Consider the following 14,645-nt stretch of genomic DNA (forward strand, 5'->3'; position numbering starts at 1 on the left):
GGGTGTTATATGACATCATATTCAGTTTGGTTTGGTTTGGTTTGTGGGGTTTAACGTCCCAAAGCGACTGAGGCTATGAGAGACGCAGTAGTAGAGGACTCCGGAAATTTCGACCTCCTGGGGATCTTTAACGTGTGCTGACATCGCACAGCACACGGACACCTCTTCGTTTCACCTCCATCAAAACGCAGCCGCCGAGGTCGGGTTCGAACCCGAGTATTCCGGACAGTAGTTGGGCGTCTTACCACTGCACCACCCCGGCTGGGCGACCTCATATTCATGTGCATCCATCAAGTGAAAGAGGAGGAGGTGGTGGAGGTTCCGCCTAAAGATATGATAGTAGTTTAACATAATGCATAAAGGAGTGCATTAATTTCTTGAGCACCCACCAAGCAATGTCCTCAGCTGGAATGTTCCTGCTAGCTTTTTGAAAATATTAAAATAAACCCAACAAACCAGATTTTCTGAAAACCGTACCAAAATTATAATTTTCTTTTTAATTTCAGGGAATAATATGCTGCACCTAAACCATGGAAAAGGAATATTTGTTTATGGTATTTATAGCAATTTTGCACAGAAAAATTCCTTCCCCAAAATTAAGAAGTAGCATTGGATCTGCCCTACTTGATTTAAACTGTACTCAATATAAAATGAGAATGACCACCAGCTTGTGATAAGTCTGGCTTGTTGAACTTGGTTAATAGTTTAAATGCCTCAGCACAGGCACAGTTCTGACTGGTGTTCTGAGGACTCTACACTGTCAGCAAAGGCCATGCAGGGACTCAGGTTAGGTTGGGTTAGTGCACACTGCCTGTTGGAACAAGGAAAGCGCGGCCCTTGAAAGAAATGGCATAAATGCTTCACCTCTTTCTTTTCGACAACTGACACAACGTGTAATTCGGTCCACTCTGCTGTCATTCCCACCGTGCCAAGTGTAGACAAGTGAGAAACCTCATCAGTAAAGATCTGTCAGCAGCAGGTGAGATGCACGCACCCGTCTCTTCTGCTCCTTGAGCTTGTCATTGAGCACTGATGCCAGGTAAATCAGCTGGGCACAGGGCACGGCCGAGTCGGTGGCACCCAGAAACTCCCCATACTTGGGGACCTGCAGCAGGAGAACAGGAGCATTTTCACATGCAAGTGCCTTACAGCTCAATGGGCTCCTCTTGTAAGAAACAAATTCAATGAATACCGATCATGCACATGACACCTTCAACAATATTCAGCTGTGTCACTGCATAGTGTGCCATGCATAAAAACAAGAAAAGATAAGAATGAAGAACCGGTGATAATAATAATGTGCAACCACATTCGTCACAGCCTCGTGGAAGGTAGGCTTTGGGGACTCATTTAGACAATGTACACTGACATCTTGAAGACAAGTGCAAAGCACAAGCAATCAGATAGACACAAAAATTTTCAAGGCAAACTGCATCACTAAGAACTGGGACACATTTCTGGCAAAACCGCCTGTTACTTTACCAGAGAATGAGACACCGTTGCCAGACATAATCGTTGTGATTCTGTATTTTGCTTTGTTTTTAAACAGTTTCGTGTGCTTTCACCTTGTATATTCACGTTTTTTCCAATAAACCTTCAGTTGTTAGTCAGCACTTGTGTTTGAACTTCTTTCCTGTCGTTTCCTGTCTATTCTCGATCTCAAGGTAAGTGCTAAAGGGCAATGGATGATTAAATGTCAAGCTTTGCCTCACAGCATCGATAAACTGTGGAGAAGCTTAGTAATCAAATCAAATCAAATCAAAATTTATTTTCCTTTACACAAAGTACAAAGTAAAGTTGTGGACGGTAATATTTCTTATTTCCGTCAATTTCGCCCACATCATACGGACCTTTTTTGATGCCGCCAAGCAACATCGTCAGCGCATTGATTTCAGTAGAATTGTTTTCACGTCCTCAAATAAACCATTTCTATGTAGAAAACGCACCGGCACTGTGAATGACGTCGTCACCCAACCCTTCCAAACCAGGCACTGTGCGGTGCAGAGAAGCCAGACAGCCGTCCCTGCTTTGATCCCCAATTGCGCCATTGTTTGAGATACTAGCACCAAAATATTTCACATGCCTAAACTACAAGCTTTTATCACTCGACCTTTGAAACCTCACAGGAAAAAAAAACAACAACTGGTGCAGCTTCCCTTTAACCAACCTGCCTAATGCAGCATACACTGACACGAGTATTTTCGCTCCTCCCCTGTGGTAATGTGGCTGGGATTCGTAGCTGAACTCTGAACCAGCCTGCTGTGAAGAGATCCCCCACCAAAGAGGGAGGAGGTAGTACCATGGAGTCATAGTGGCAGGCCAGCACGAGCCGATGGCAGGCCGATGTGTCCAGAGTGGCCACGACGTTGCTGAACCCCTTGGTGCCCAGGGGCGTGGAGGCCTGGAAGGCATCCTCTTCCACATGCCAACCCAGGTCCTCAAGGGAAGTGCGTATGAACTGACGCACCTGGGCGTGTCCTTCGCTCCCCACAGTGCGGGGCACCAGGATGTGGCGCAACACATCGTGGAAGGTCTCCTGCTCCTGCACGGGGAGCTCGGCAGCGTACAGGAGCTCATCTTGCACCAGGGGCCGCAAGTCACGCACCCACTGCACATCACCACCCCCCACCACTGCATCATCATTATCCAATGTAAAAAAATTGTTTCACCTAACACACCTCTCCCACCCCCATTCCACAAGAGAAATCCCAAAGCAAAGTGAGGGAAAGGGGGAGGGAGATTATCACTCTTCATGAGACTTTACCAACCAAGCCACAGTGCAGCTTAGCATGGAAAAGTATCCAAGAAATGGAAGTTATGTCAGAAGCAACTAAGACTGGAAAACTTGGTAGCTCTCCAAAACAGCGGCAGACGAATGATACACGTTCAAAGTGCGCATCGAAGCCTTCCTCAGAAGCCATGGTTCAAAAAGTTGCTGACTTGACTCCCCCTTGATGTAACTGGACATTCAGCAATACAATAAGTTTTCCACCTGACACCTTGATGCCTTTTTTAAGAAAAAGTGGGATGAAGCATGACGACAGTGCCAAACTGCAGCAATTAATATTGTATTTACTCGATTCTGACCTTCCTTCTGGAAAATCATCTGCAAATGAGATGCTTATTAGAACGCCTAAAGTTGGGCGAGTTGGTTAACATTCATGATGGAAAATAGCGCGAAAGTACACGAAGGACGGAAGGAAGTAAGACACGGACAAGCGCTTGTCCGTGTCTTACTTCCTTCCGTCCTTCGTGTACTTTCGTGCTATTTTCCATCATGCTTATTAGAACCAAGGACAAAAGTGAAATATCACTGACATAAAAATTGTAGATTGCCTACTGTAGTTCACCAAGCCTAGCAAGTCTTTGTGAACATCTGAAGTGCTCCATTAACACGGTTTCAACCTGAACTGAAACCATGTTGCTTGTTTCACTTAGATGTTGGCTTGAAAAAAAAAAAAAATGCACGGGACAATCAAGTAATGCACATTTCCTGTTCCAAAATGTGTGTGCAAGTGATTGGCAGAAGTAAGCACTTAGGTCTTTCCCCAGCAAGTCAACTCGGAAGGGATTCATTGGGCCAAAAGAGGCCGAGTTTTTTGAAATTCCGGCTCTATGCCACTACAGTCAGCAGACCATGGTATGCGACTATGAAAGTCTTAAAAGAGAGGTGTAGATCAGATCACTTCTATTGTCTATAAAGTAAATGAAAATGTGCAAACATCCATTCGGAAGGCAAAAAGGCTTTGTGAAAGGAAGGCTTAATTTAGGTGATGCTTACATTAAGTTCATCATGACATTAGAACACCTGCAATTAACAGGTGATTGTTCCAACTAAGAAGATTCATTTCTTAGCAAAGCAAGAGAGTCCGGTGCGCATTAAAGTTGGAGGCAGTGCCCTTTTTTCTGACAAAGAAAAATAAGTACTGTTACAATTTACAGTGCCGATATCATAATTAATACAGTACACTGTGATTCCCAGCCCTTTGAAACTCTCCACAAGAGATAGGACAGGCAAAAAAGTAATCTTTTAGGTGCAATGGTAGTGAAATTGCAATTATCTAAAGAAAGTTCGAAATTAAGAAAACACAGGCCAGTATTCTGTGGGTATGCAAAGAACACACAAAAGGCTTTTACGCATGAGCCTCCTGGGCGTAGATTGTTGCAAGCCGACAAATGTGTTCTGTGGTGGCCCTTTGCTCAGCATGCAAAAATGGCAGCTCACATTCGACGCTGGTGACAAGGGGGATTGCTTCTGCCTTGAAATGGCACTCAGAAAGGCACACCCTCACAAAATGCAGAACAGACTAGGCAATACCGACAGCAGCCGATTCCAGTTCCTTTGCCGTCCTTGCCTTCCTTTTGCACTATATTTTTCCACCATGAGATTGCCTCAGCTCGTGACAGCAGTGGCCGCAACAGAGAATGGCACCCTCAACGAGAGGTGCGACCTGTGCTGGTGGACCACATGGCTGTCAGTTACCACGATGCACTATCTGTTTTCCTCTGCGGCAAAAAAGAAAGAAAAGACACGGAAGAAAGAATCTAGGCCCGAAAAGTGCTCAAGAAGTGCTCTACGGAGCACATCTGGGATGCAGGCTCTTTTAAGTGCAAAATGAATGGTGTGTTAATCAGGGAACAAAGGAACACAAATTAAATGTACAACAAAATAAGGAAGGTGTAAATCTGCCAAAGTGCATGAAAAAATACCTCCCCCTACTCTCAAGTCCTGCTTCACTGATGTAGGCAAGGACCTGACAACCCTGGAGCTGATACAAGGGTATCTCTTTTCTCAAAAAGAAAAGTAGTCTGCGCACTGGTGAAAGCTCCATCATTTCCTTGTGTGCGGCCAAAAAAAAAAAATTCTCTGAGCGTGTTTTGCCTTGCAGTTCTTGAACTACATGACAATTAAAAGTATATATGTGTGTCGTGATAACAGCAGTATTCTGTGGACAAGGAATTCAGATCCCTTTCGCATGCACTTTTTTGGCTTTCTCATATGAAAGTGGTGCTTTGTCCTGCAACATTCTTTTGTGTTTCACTGTTTACCGGCTACTTTATAACCAAACATGAACCAAAACAGCACGAATTTCTCTTCATTACGATTAACTGCACCAAAATAGTCAACCTTCACATTCCAATTAAGAGAAGCACTGTGATCGTTTGGACCAACCTACAACATTGTGACAACTGAATTTTTGCATAATTGGGCAGAGTGGATGCGTTCCAGCATGTCATCAGTCAGAGTTGAGAACTGGCAGCACCTCTCAAGCTGTAATGCAGTGTCACTTGCATCACTGTCACAACATCCACAATGCACCCTGCAGCTCGCATCATGTTAAGAAGGAACAACAACTTTAATGGGTGTAACTATCCACGTACAATAAACCATGCTGAACAGCAGCCTAGGCATACTGCAAATATCTAGGAGGTGCAATACAGAGCTCAACAAGGAGGAAATGACTAATATTGCTGTACCAAAAAGAATTTTGAATCCCTTGCCAAGACATCTAAACCCTCATTTTTCACATCAATTTTGCCTAACATGTTGAATGCTAACCCTGGGCAGTTCTGGAAGACTGTTAGCCTGCAACCCTCCCAATACCACGGCCGGTCTCGAGGGAGAGCGCGCGCTCTTTCTTACGGCCTTCTCAATCACCGCGGGAGCAATGGGAATTTCTCTCCTTGAGTTATGCTCTCCGCCGCCGCAAGGGGCGCGACCTGCTCACTGTTCGCTCCGCATCTGCTTCAGCGGCAGCGGGTGGCTTTTGCATGGTTTCGCGCTGTTGCTCGCTTGTTTCATGGTGAGTGCACTCGAAATGAAAGAACACGGAAGGTAGATACTGCAGCGGCACGTCGTCAGCGTACTACACACGTGAATAGAGTCTTTATATAAAAACACTGTCGCTCAGCAAACGTTCGACAAGGATCTGATATGCATTGCGGCATGGTAGCTACTTTTGTCCATTTTAATCCGAAATTTTTCAAGCCTGCACAAGAATGGCAAAAAAAAAAAAAAAAAAAAAAAAACTGAATGAGCAGTGATCACATCAAAGCTTCTTCAAGGCTAACATTACAGCAACTCGTCCGCAACAGCAAAACTGCCTTTAAAAGCTATATGGTTGGTTTCGTTAGATGCGAAACCATCCATATATAGCACCGAAGATGAAAATAATTTCATAAAAATGTAATGTAAGTTGCATAATGCTTGCATGATATACAGTATTAGTATAACAGTCAAAGTAAAGACTGTAAGGTTGAGTTTTCAGTGTTATTATAATATATATATTAGCAAATGTGTTGTATTTAAACATTATTTTATTTTGTAAATAAATGCTGTCTTAATGAAATTTTACATGATATTATGCTTATTATGAAAACAATAAAGAAATGGTTTGATATTCATGACACCAATAAAGCTGAAAGCGGTAAAAAGAGGCTAATAAATGACGCAGCTGGTGATACTAGATTGCAGTGGCTGACAAACGAGTTCACTTGCTATATCGAAAGCATCCAAGAAACTTCTAAAGTGTTAAAGAAGGAAACCTTCACTTCAGCAAACGCTGTTCATCAGGAGTCTACTGTACAAGTGGTAGAATACCTCCTGGGGAAAGGTGTCGGCTCTGTCCTCACCAGGAAACTCAATATTGGCCCCATTGAGGCTCTCTTAGGGAAAGTAAGGCTAATGTGTGGAGAGAATGACATGCTAGAGCGAGGGCCGTAACAGCGGCACTTGATCACATTGTCAAGATGGACGTTTCGTCTTGGAGAAAAATCAAGGCAGTTTTGGTCGATGCCGAAGAAATCATTTCTGCTCGGTCGCAATCAGTAACCGAGGAAATGAAGGAATTGTGGTGGCATCTCCTGTCATCCCATTACTGTCACATTCCGGTTTAGCTTACGTCGATGGACACATTGATAAGTTAATCAGTGACCTCGGGTGTGACGCTGCGCTATCTTTCTTGAAACTAGCGAAAGAAGTAGCCCCACGTACACTCTTCTGTGAGGACAAGAATTCTAGTGGACTCCGAAACCAGAGTTTATTGTCCTATTGGACAAGGTTTTTTTTTTTAAAAAAAAAAAGAAAAAACTCGTGCATCTACCACACACAAATGCTCTCGAGTACTTCAAATCCTGATTCAAGCAGCGCAATTGAGAATTCGCGATTGCTGAGTTGCCCTGAAGGAATTAACAACAGCCTATAATGTCCGCTTCTTTGATATCTGAAAAACTGATCAGAATCCTTCTTGTCAGTTATGCCAAGATAGTGACAGACAGGAATTACAGGCCAGCTCCCTATATGAACAAATCGGCCACGGAGATACCGAGACTGAATTTTCTAGCCGCTGGTCACGTTTTGATGAATTTATCAATATGTACTACAATGTATAATTTGAAGGACAATTTGTTTTTATTGTTTCCCACTCTTTTTAATTAAGCATAACTGTTCATGCCCATTTTCTTTATTAAAAGTTGCTTATCTATGTATTCAACCGACTACGTCTGTTATACATGTATGTGCGTCAGTCGCGAGACTACATATACATATTCTGTCTCTCAACAGACTGATTTGTTTTGAATGAAGCTAGAGCAGCTCACTCCACTAGAGAACTGCAATTTTAACTACATGCATAAATTTTGCTCCTTACTCTGAATCTGAGATGCGAAATAAATTTTTGCCAGTGCCTCTTTTGCTCTAAACGAAAACAAGCGGTTGACAAAATCTCCAGCCAACAGTTTTCCATGCACTCACATCAAGTCGCACAGAACCTGCTTACAGCTTTCGAAAGAACACTGCATAGCCTGATAAATTTATTTCTGTACAAAATTTCGGGGCAAAAAAATGTTGAAGTAAGTGTACCAGCTTCATTCGACCGTGCTCAACAGCACTGACGAAGGCGCGCACGTGTATGAGCGATGTTGTGTATATTTTATTCCTCGTACACAATAAATCTTAGATGCTGATTACGGCGTCTTTGTATAAACCATAAGGGGTGAAATGTCAGGACCTGCTGGTTGCAACTCACGCGGGCGGAGCGAAGAGCGAGTGCGCGTTTCCCTTACGCGTGAACGGCGGTAGCAGAGGCAAAGCAGTGGTGCGGTGGTGACCCCACCGAGGCGCGGCGGGTGGTGGAAACAGACCCCATAGGTGAGGCAGTAAGAGATGAGAAGCGCGCTCTCCCTCGAGACCGGCCGTGCCGAAACTTATCATTACATGACGACCAAGTCATTCGCATCTCTGAAAAAAAGAAAAAAACCGCTGCTTTCTGTTCAGTATTTACATCACAACCCGGAACTGAGCTACCCCCTTGTTTTCTTCCTGCAATCATTCACCCATGCCTGAAATAACATTTAACGCTAGCGACATTGCTACACTAACCGATTCACCCAGAACTGCGGCGCAACGTACACAAACATGTGGATAGAAACACAACACAGATGCACATTACCAACTGTAATATGAAACGGAACACAAACTTCCTCTTTCACACCCAGCCACAACTTTCTCTTCTACTCCCAAGGACTTCACACTCTCCCACCTCTTCTTTCCCAGACAGATGTCTAGCCAACAATATATGTTAGCAGCACAAGCATCCCAGTCCATCACTCACATCGTCCAAGCATGACAGCCACAACTTTCACCACATAGACCCAAACTAGAAAAACCACCACAAGTCTACAGCTACCACGAATAATGTTCATGTTCACACCTACAACATCTGAACGAGTCCAGTTCGTGAGATTTCAACGGACAAACACATCAAGGCAATCCTTCATTCAAACACTCGAATCCTTGCCCAATCCGGCCAGCAGCAGATCATTACATACCACGATGGCTTTCTTCTTCACAGGCATAAAATCTTTCTTAAATGCCTTGGTAGACTTATCTTCGTATAGGCCAATCTTCCGAAATGTCCCCAGTAAGAAGTCCATACAAAAAGCACCCCTAATGAACACAAATCCCTCACATCACCTCAGGAGCATTCCTCAAGAAAGGAAATTTTCTTTTTGTGTAATGACAGAGAGGCTTCACTAACACATTTACTGTCTTTCTTTTGTATCCAAAACGCCTCTAAAGATTGCCGGGCAATCTTGTCCCGAATCTTACCTATAATCCTGAGCCTACTCAGCAATGGCTTACACTTGCACTTTTGACAATGAAGAGGCAACTTTGACCCCTCCCCATTCTTTAGAAATTTATCATGCTCTCTTGTTCTATCATTAATACACCTCCCAGTCTGGCCTATATATATTTTTCCAGACGTCCGTGGAATCTTATAAACCACTCCCACCACAGAGCCTACAAAACGCTTAACATTCCTCTTATCACATTGTGCTTTCTTACTCTTCCCTATTCTTGCACACAAACCACCCAGTTTCTATAGCGCAGAAAACACAACCGGAACATCATACCTGCTTGCCACCTTCTTCAGGCAATGCGTCACTCTATGAATGTAAAGAACTACTTGTGGGTGTTCATTTCCCAACTTAGCTGCCACCCTTCTTTTGCCTTTAATTTTTTGAAAGAAAGAGTCTCTGCCACCCCAAAAATAACCGTGTCTGGGATACGACCACCTGAAGCCTTTGTATTTGATTAATAAAGCTAGCCTCAGCCATATGACCACAGGATTTTAACAGTGCTCACTCCAGACAAAGAAAAGCAATTGCTCGTTTAACAGTTTTTTAATGGGCTGACCCATGTGGAAGTAGCTCTTTTTAGCCCAGTGAAAATACTTCCAACACACTTTGCCATCACAATTTTCGATGTTTAAATCTAGGAACTGCAGCCTGTTATCTACAAGTAGCTCATGGGTAAAAGCAAGCCCTTTTCCTTGTATCCTAAATATAGAAAGGACACTTTCCGCTCTTGCGTCATTGCAGAGCCCTTATCCATAATCACTAAGAAGTCATTAGCATACCTAAAAATTTTAATACCTGGACCATTAAGGGATTCAGAAATCACTCTGTCAATTGATGACAAAAATATGTTGCAAAGGACTGGGGCAACACACGAACCAATACAAATACCTCTTCTCTGCACATACATATCTGTCCCTAACGACACGACTGTAGACTTAAGGTAAAACTCAGGAAGGGAAAGAAAATTGTCAACATTAACTCTGGCAGAGTTTTGAAAAGCTACAATACCATTACAATCAAAACATCCCCGCACCGATTCAAACAATTCTAAATGTGACACGGAACAGAACAAATCCTCTACTTGTACAGGAAAAAAGTAAGGTACCCAAAATTAGCTTGACCTTTTAAAAAGGGATCATCAAGCTTCAAACCTTTCGAATGTTTAAGAACAAACTGGCTCATCTGCTGTTGCCACGAATCACGTTCACTCAATACATCTGAAAGGCGAAGTCTGGTTTATGAGTCTTAACTGTAAAAATTACATCAAGGTAACCCTTCTTGCATTTGCTGATCACCTTGGCCAAACTGGTAAGCTGCAGATCATTACATAATGATCAAGCTTTTGATCTGCTAGCTTTCTTCTTCACAATCACAAAATTCTTAATTGCCGGTGTCGCCTTCTCTTCGCATAGGCCAGCCGGAACCATTGCAAAGCCCTTTCCTTGTCCTGCATCCCTTAATGGTCCAGGTATTAAAATTTTTAGGTATGCTAATGACTTCTTAGTGATCATGGATAAGGGCTCTGCATGGATGCAAGAGTGGAAAGTGTCCTTTCTATATTTAGGATACAAGGAAAAGGGCTTGCTTTTACCCATGAGCTACTTGTAGATCACAGGCTGCAGTTGCTAGATTTAAACATAGAAATTTGTGATGGCAAAGCGTGTTGGAAGTATTTTCCCCGGGCTAAAAAAGAGCTACTTCTATATGGGTCAGCCCTTTAAAAAAACTGTTAAACGAGCGAAGATGAGAAGAGAGGAGTCTCTGGAGAAAGATTTGATGTTGGGAAAGGTTGAGGGTCGCCAGAGAAGGGGTAGGCAGCGAACGCGGTGGTTAGATGGCCTCCTCGAGGCACTGCAGATGAAGTTATGTGATGTTAGGAAGATAGTGAGAGACCGGAAAGCGTGGTGTGACATGGTCCATAGGGTCACGAAGAATCGGACACGACTGAACAAAACTAAACGAGCGAAAGGCTTCAGGTGGCTGGATTCCCAGATACGGTTATTTGTGGGGTGGCAGAGACTCTTCTTCAAAAAATGAAAGGCAAAAGAAGGGTGGCAGCTAAGTTGGGAAATAAACGCCCACAAGTAGTTCCTTACATTCATAGAGTGGCAATTTGCCTGAAAAAGGTGGCAGGCAGGTATGATGTTCCGGTTGTGTTTTCTGCGCTAAAGAAACCGGGTGGTCTGTGTGCAAGAATAGGGAAGAGTAAAAAAGCACAATGTGATAAGAGGCATGTTAAGCGTTTTGTAGGCTATGTGGTGGGAGTGCTTTATGAGATTCTACTGATGTGTGGAAAAATATGTATAGTTAGACTGGGAGGTGTATTAATGATAGAACAAGTGAGCATGAGAAATCTCTAGAGTATGGGAAGAAAACACAACCAGAACATCATACCTGCCTGTCACCTTCTTCACAAGATTGCCCAAGAAACTTTAGAGGTGTTTTGGATACAAAAGAAAGATAGCAAATGTGTTAGTGAAGATTTCGTGCTTGTGAAGAAGAAAGCCATCATGGTAAGTAATTATCTGCTGCTGGCCAGATTGGGCAAGGTTTCCAGTGTTTGAATGAAGGACTGCCTTGATCTGCTTTTAGTTAAAATCTCATGAACTGGACTAGTTGTTTAGATGTTCTAGGAGTGAATGTGAACATTATTTGTGGTAGATGTGACATGTGGTGGTTTTCCTAGTTTGGGTCTATGTGGTGGAAGTTGTGGCTGCCATGCTTGGAAGATGTGAGTGATGAACTGGGATGTTTGTGCTGCTAACATATAATGTTGGTTAGATATCTGTCTGGGAAAGAAGAGGTGTGAGAGTGTGAAGTCCTTGGGAGTAGAAGAGGAAGTTGTGGCTGAGTGTTGAAGAGGGAGTTCGTGCTCCGTTTCATATTACAGTTGGTAGAGTGCCTGCGTTGTGTTTCTTCTATCCACGTGTTTGTAATTTACACCGCAGTTCTGGGTACTATGCACCAACTCGCCCCTCAAGATGTTATTCTGTAATTATCTGGAGCTAACTTCATCAGCCGGCATCGATGGCATTAATTCCAATATATTAAAGAGTACTAAACATGCAAGTAGTGTCATCTTATAGCACATTTTTCAGCAGTCACTCTCATCTGGTGTGGTTCCACAAGACTGGAAAGTGGGGAAGGTCATTCGAGTTCCAAAGAAAGATAATCCATTTTCTCCCAACAACTACCATACCATATCTCTCACAAGTGTCTGTTTGAAATTAATGGAACACATAATTTACTGTCACATTGTAAAATTTCTTATAGATGCTAACTTTTTTCATCCTAAACAGCATGGTTTCTGCAGGGGGCTCTCTTGTGACACTCAGCTAGCCCTCTTTATAAATGATATAAGCTCTAACCTTTACACTAACACCCTGGTCATTGGCTTGTTTCTAGACCTTGAAAAAGCATTCTATAAAGTATCCCACAAACGTCTGTTTCTAAAGCTTTCATCTCTGTCCCTCAACGATATAGTTTTCAATTGGATACGAGACTTTTTAACCAAGCGCCATAAGTTCATGCTCATTAATAATGGCTCCTCACCTTTGTCCCCTGTTGTTTCCAGCACTGTTCTAGGTCCACTTCTATTCTTAATCTATATAAATGAACTTCCTAATAATATTTCCTCAAATATCCATTTATTTTCAGATGACTGCGTGATCTGTTGGGCTATTAACAATGTAACCAATTTTAATGCACTTCAGTCTGATCTTGATAACATTGTAACCTGGCGTGACAAATGGTTCATGTCCTTAAACACTTAAAAAATTATCTCCTCTTACCTTCCATTGAAGGCAGACTCCCACTATCTGAAAATACACTCTTCTTGGCTCTGACCTTCGCTCCGTAACTATCTACGATATTTAGGACTTAACTTATCCGCCGACCTTTTATGAATCGATCATATAGCTACACTAATAAATGAAGCTTACCACATCCTCGTCTACTTACGCCGCAACCTTCGATTAGCCTCTCCCTCTGTAAAATTATCAACATACTGCATCTTCGTTCAACCTAAGCTCGAATATGTATGTGCTATCTGGGACTCCTACCAAGATAACTACATTAACTTACTGGAATCTGTTCAGAACCGTGCGAATTATCTCTGACTACTTATACATGTCTAGTGCCACTCAACTCAAAAGAAAAGCTAACCTTCCCAACCTTATTCACCGTTGCGAAGTCGCCTCCCTCTTCCATAACTTCTATCATGAATCCCCTTGTAACCCTGCTATTCTGTCAGCACACTGTTGGTCCTCTCGCCTCAGTCATGACAAGACGGTATACCCAAATGCAGCCCGATAGTCAGCCCATCTTTTCTCATTTTTTGTATGTGCGCCCAAGGACTACAATGACCTTTCTGCTGCTGTTGTTAGCCATTGCAATCATGTCCACTTCAAGCACTTCATCGAAGGACTCATCTGTATTACCAAAGGTCCACCCTACATATAAAACCCCTTCACAGAAGCATTTGATGTATTGAAAAATAAATAAATAGGAATTTTGAACAATAGACACCCCTAGAGAGATCACAGATTAATATTCAGAGTCTAGGAATAGGATATTACCCAACATCAGAAAGCATGGGGGGAGCTTTAATACAGATTATGTTTTGGCGTCTCTAATAGCCTGAGTTGCTTTGAGATGTTAAACACCATAAACCAACTCTAAAGATTATTACAAAAGGCATTAAGTAAATGACAGGCCTACAAGCAAACTAGCCAAAGAAGCTGAAAAGTGTACTGTGAATGTGTATATATAGCTAGTGGGCAGAAGGGAATAAAATAGTGATCAGATGTACGAGAAACAGCGGCATTCATAAAAGAACAGAAGTGAAAAAAAAAAAGGACAGAGACATTCAATAGCTTCACGCAGGACATGCAGCACAATATGCTGCAATACGGGTTCTGTTCTGTACATCACATTTTGGAATGCAGAAAATTCTTGCAAATCATGGTAGCAATGAGTAGTCTAAATTCACACTGTCATAGATGGGTGATCAATTGAGGTGGCTGGCTCAATCAGTTGTGTCTCCAAACGGGAGCCATGATTGCCTTAATAGCGCACCTTTTCCACTTGCAATGAAATGAAACGATCACAAACAGAAATCAGAAGAAAACAGCCCTGGTGAGTGTCGCATCTAACACAAAACTTCACATTCAGTGGCAAGAAGACGCGCCTCTTTCAAGTGTCCTTCCTTTGCTTCCACTCGAGCTTCGAGTTTTTGAATTTTCAAATCACTTCAGCAGCATATTAAATATGGATGCTGCCCACGTGTGTCCAGTACTTAGCGCTTCACTACCTAACGTAAACCACTGTTCCTTCCCGAGGCTGCTGAACATTATCTTTGTGTTCTGCATATCGATTTTCAAGCCTACCTTTCTGCTTTTCCTGTCTAGGTCATCAATCATTCTTTGCAGTTCAGCCCCCAAGTTACTTAGCAAGAAAATGACATCAGCAAATCGCAGATTACTGACATATTCTCCATCAACCCT

The 14,645-nt window shown here is 42.7% G+C and overlaps 1 protein-coding gene across 4 annotated transcripts in view; it reads right to left on the reverse strand.

Annotated features, from left to right (window-relative positions):
- The window catches only part of LOC146177814 (glutaminyl-peptide cyclotransferase-like), a 53,431-nt gene that overhangs the window by 14,633 nt on the left and 24,153 nt on the right, over window positions 1-14,645 (reverse strand). For all 4 annotated transcript variants that reach the window (XM_084580595.1, XM_084580592.1, XM_084580593.1 and 1 more), the window contains 2 exons: window positions 2,300-2,608; window positions 995-1,105 (listed from right to left, as the gene is read on the reverse strand). In XM_084580595.1, coding sequence (XP_084436721.1) covers window positions 995-1,105; window positions 2,300-2,608 — 420 coding nt within the window. The remainder of the gene's footprint in view (window positions 1-994; window positions 1,106-2,299; window positions 2,609-14,645) is intronic.

The sequence above is a fragment of the Amblyomma maculatum genome, chromosome 10 (genome assembly GCF_055883805.1).
Source record: "Amblyomma maculatum isolate TAMU_Amacu chromosome 10, ASM5588380v1, whole genome shotgun sequence".
Taxonomy (NCBI): domain Eukaryota; kingdom Metazoa; phylum Arthropoda; class Arachnida; order Ixodida; family Ixodidae; genus Amblyomma; species Amblyomma maculatum.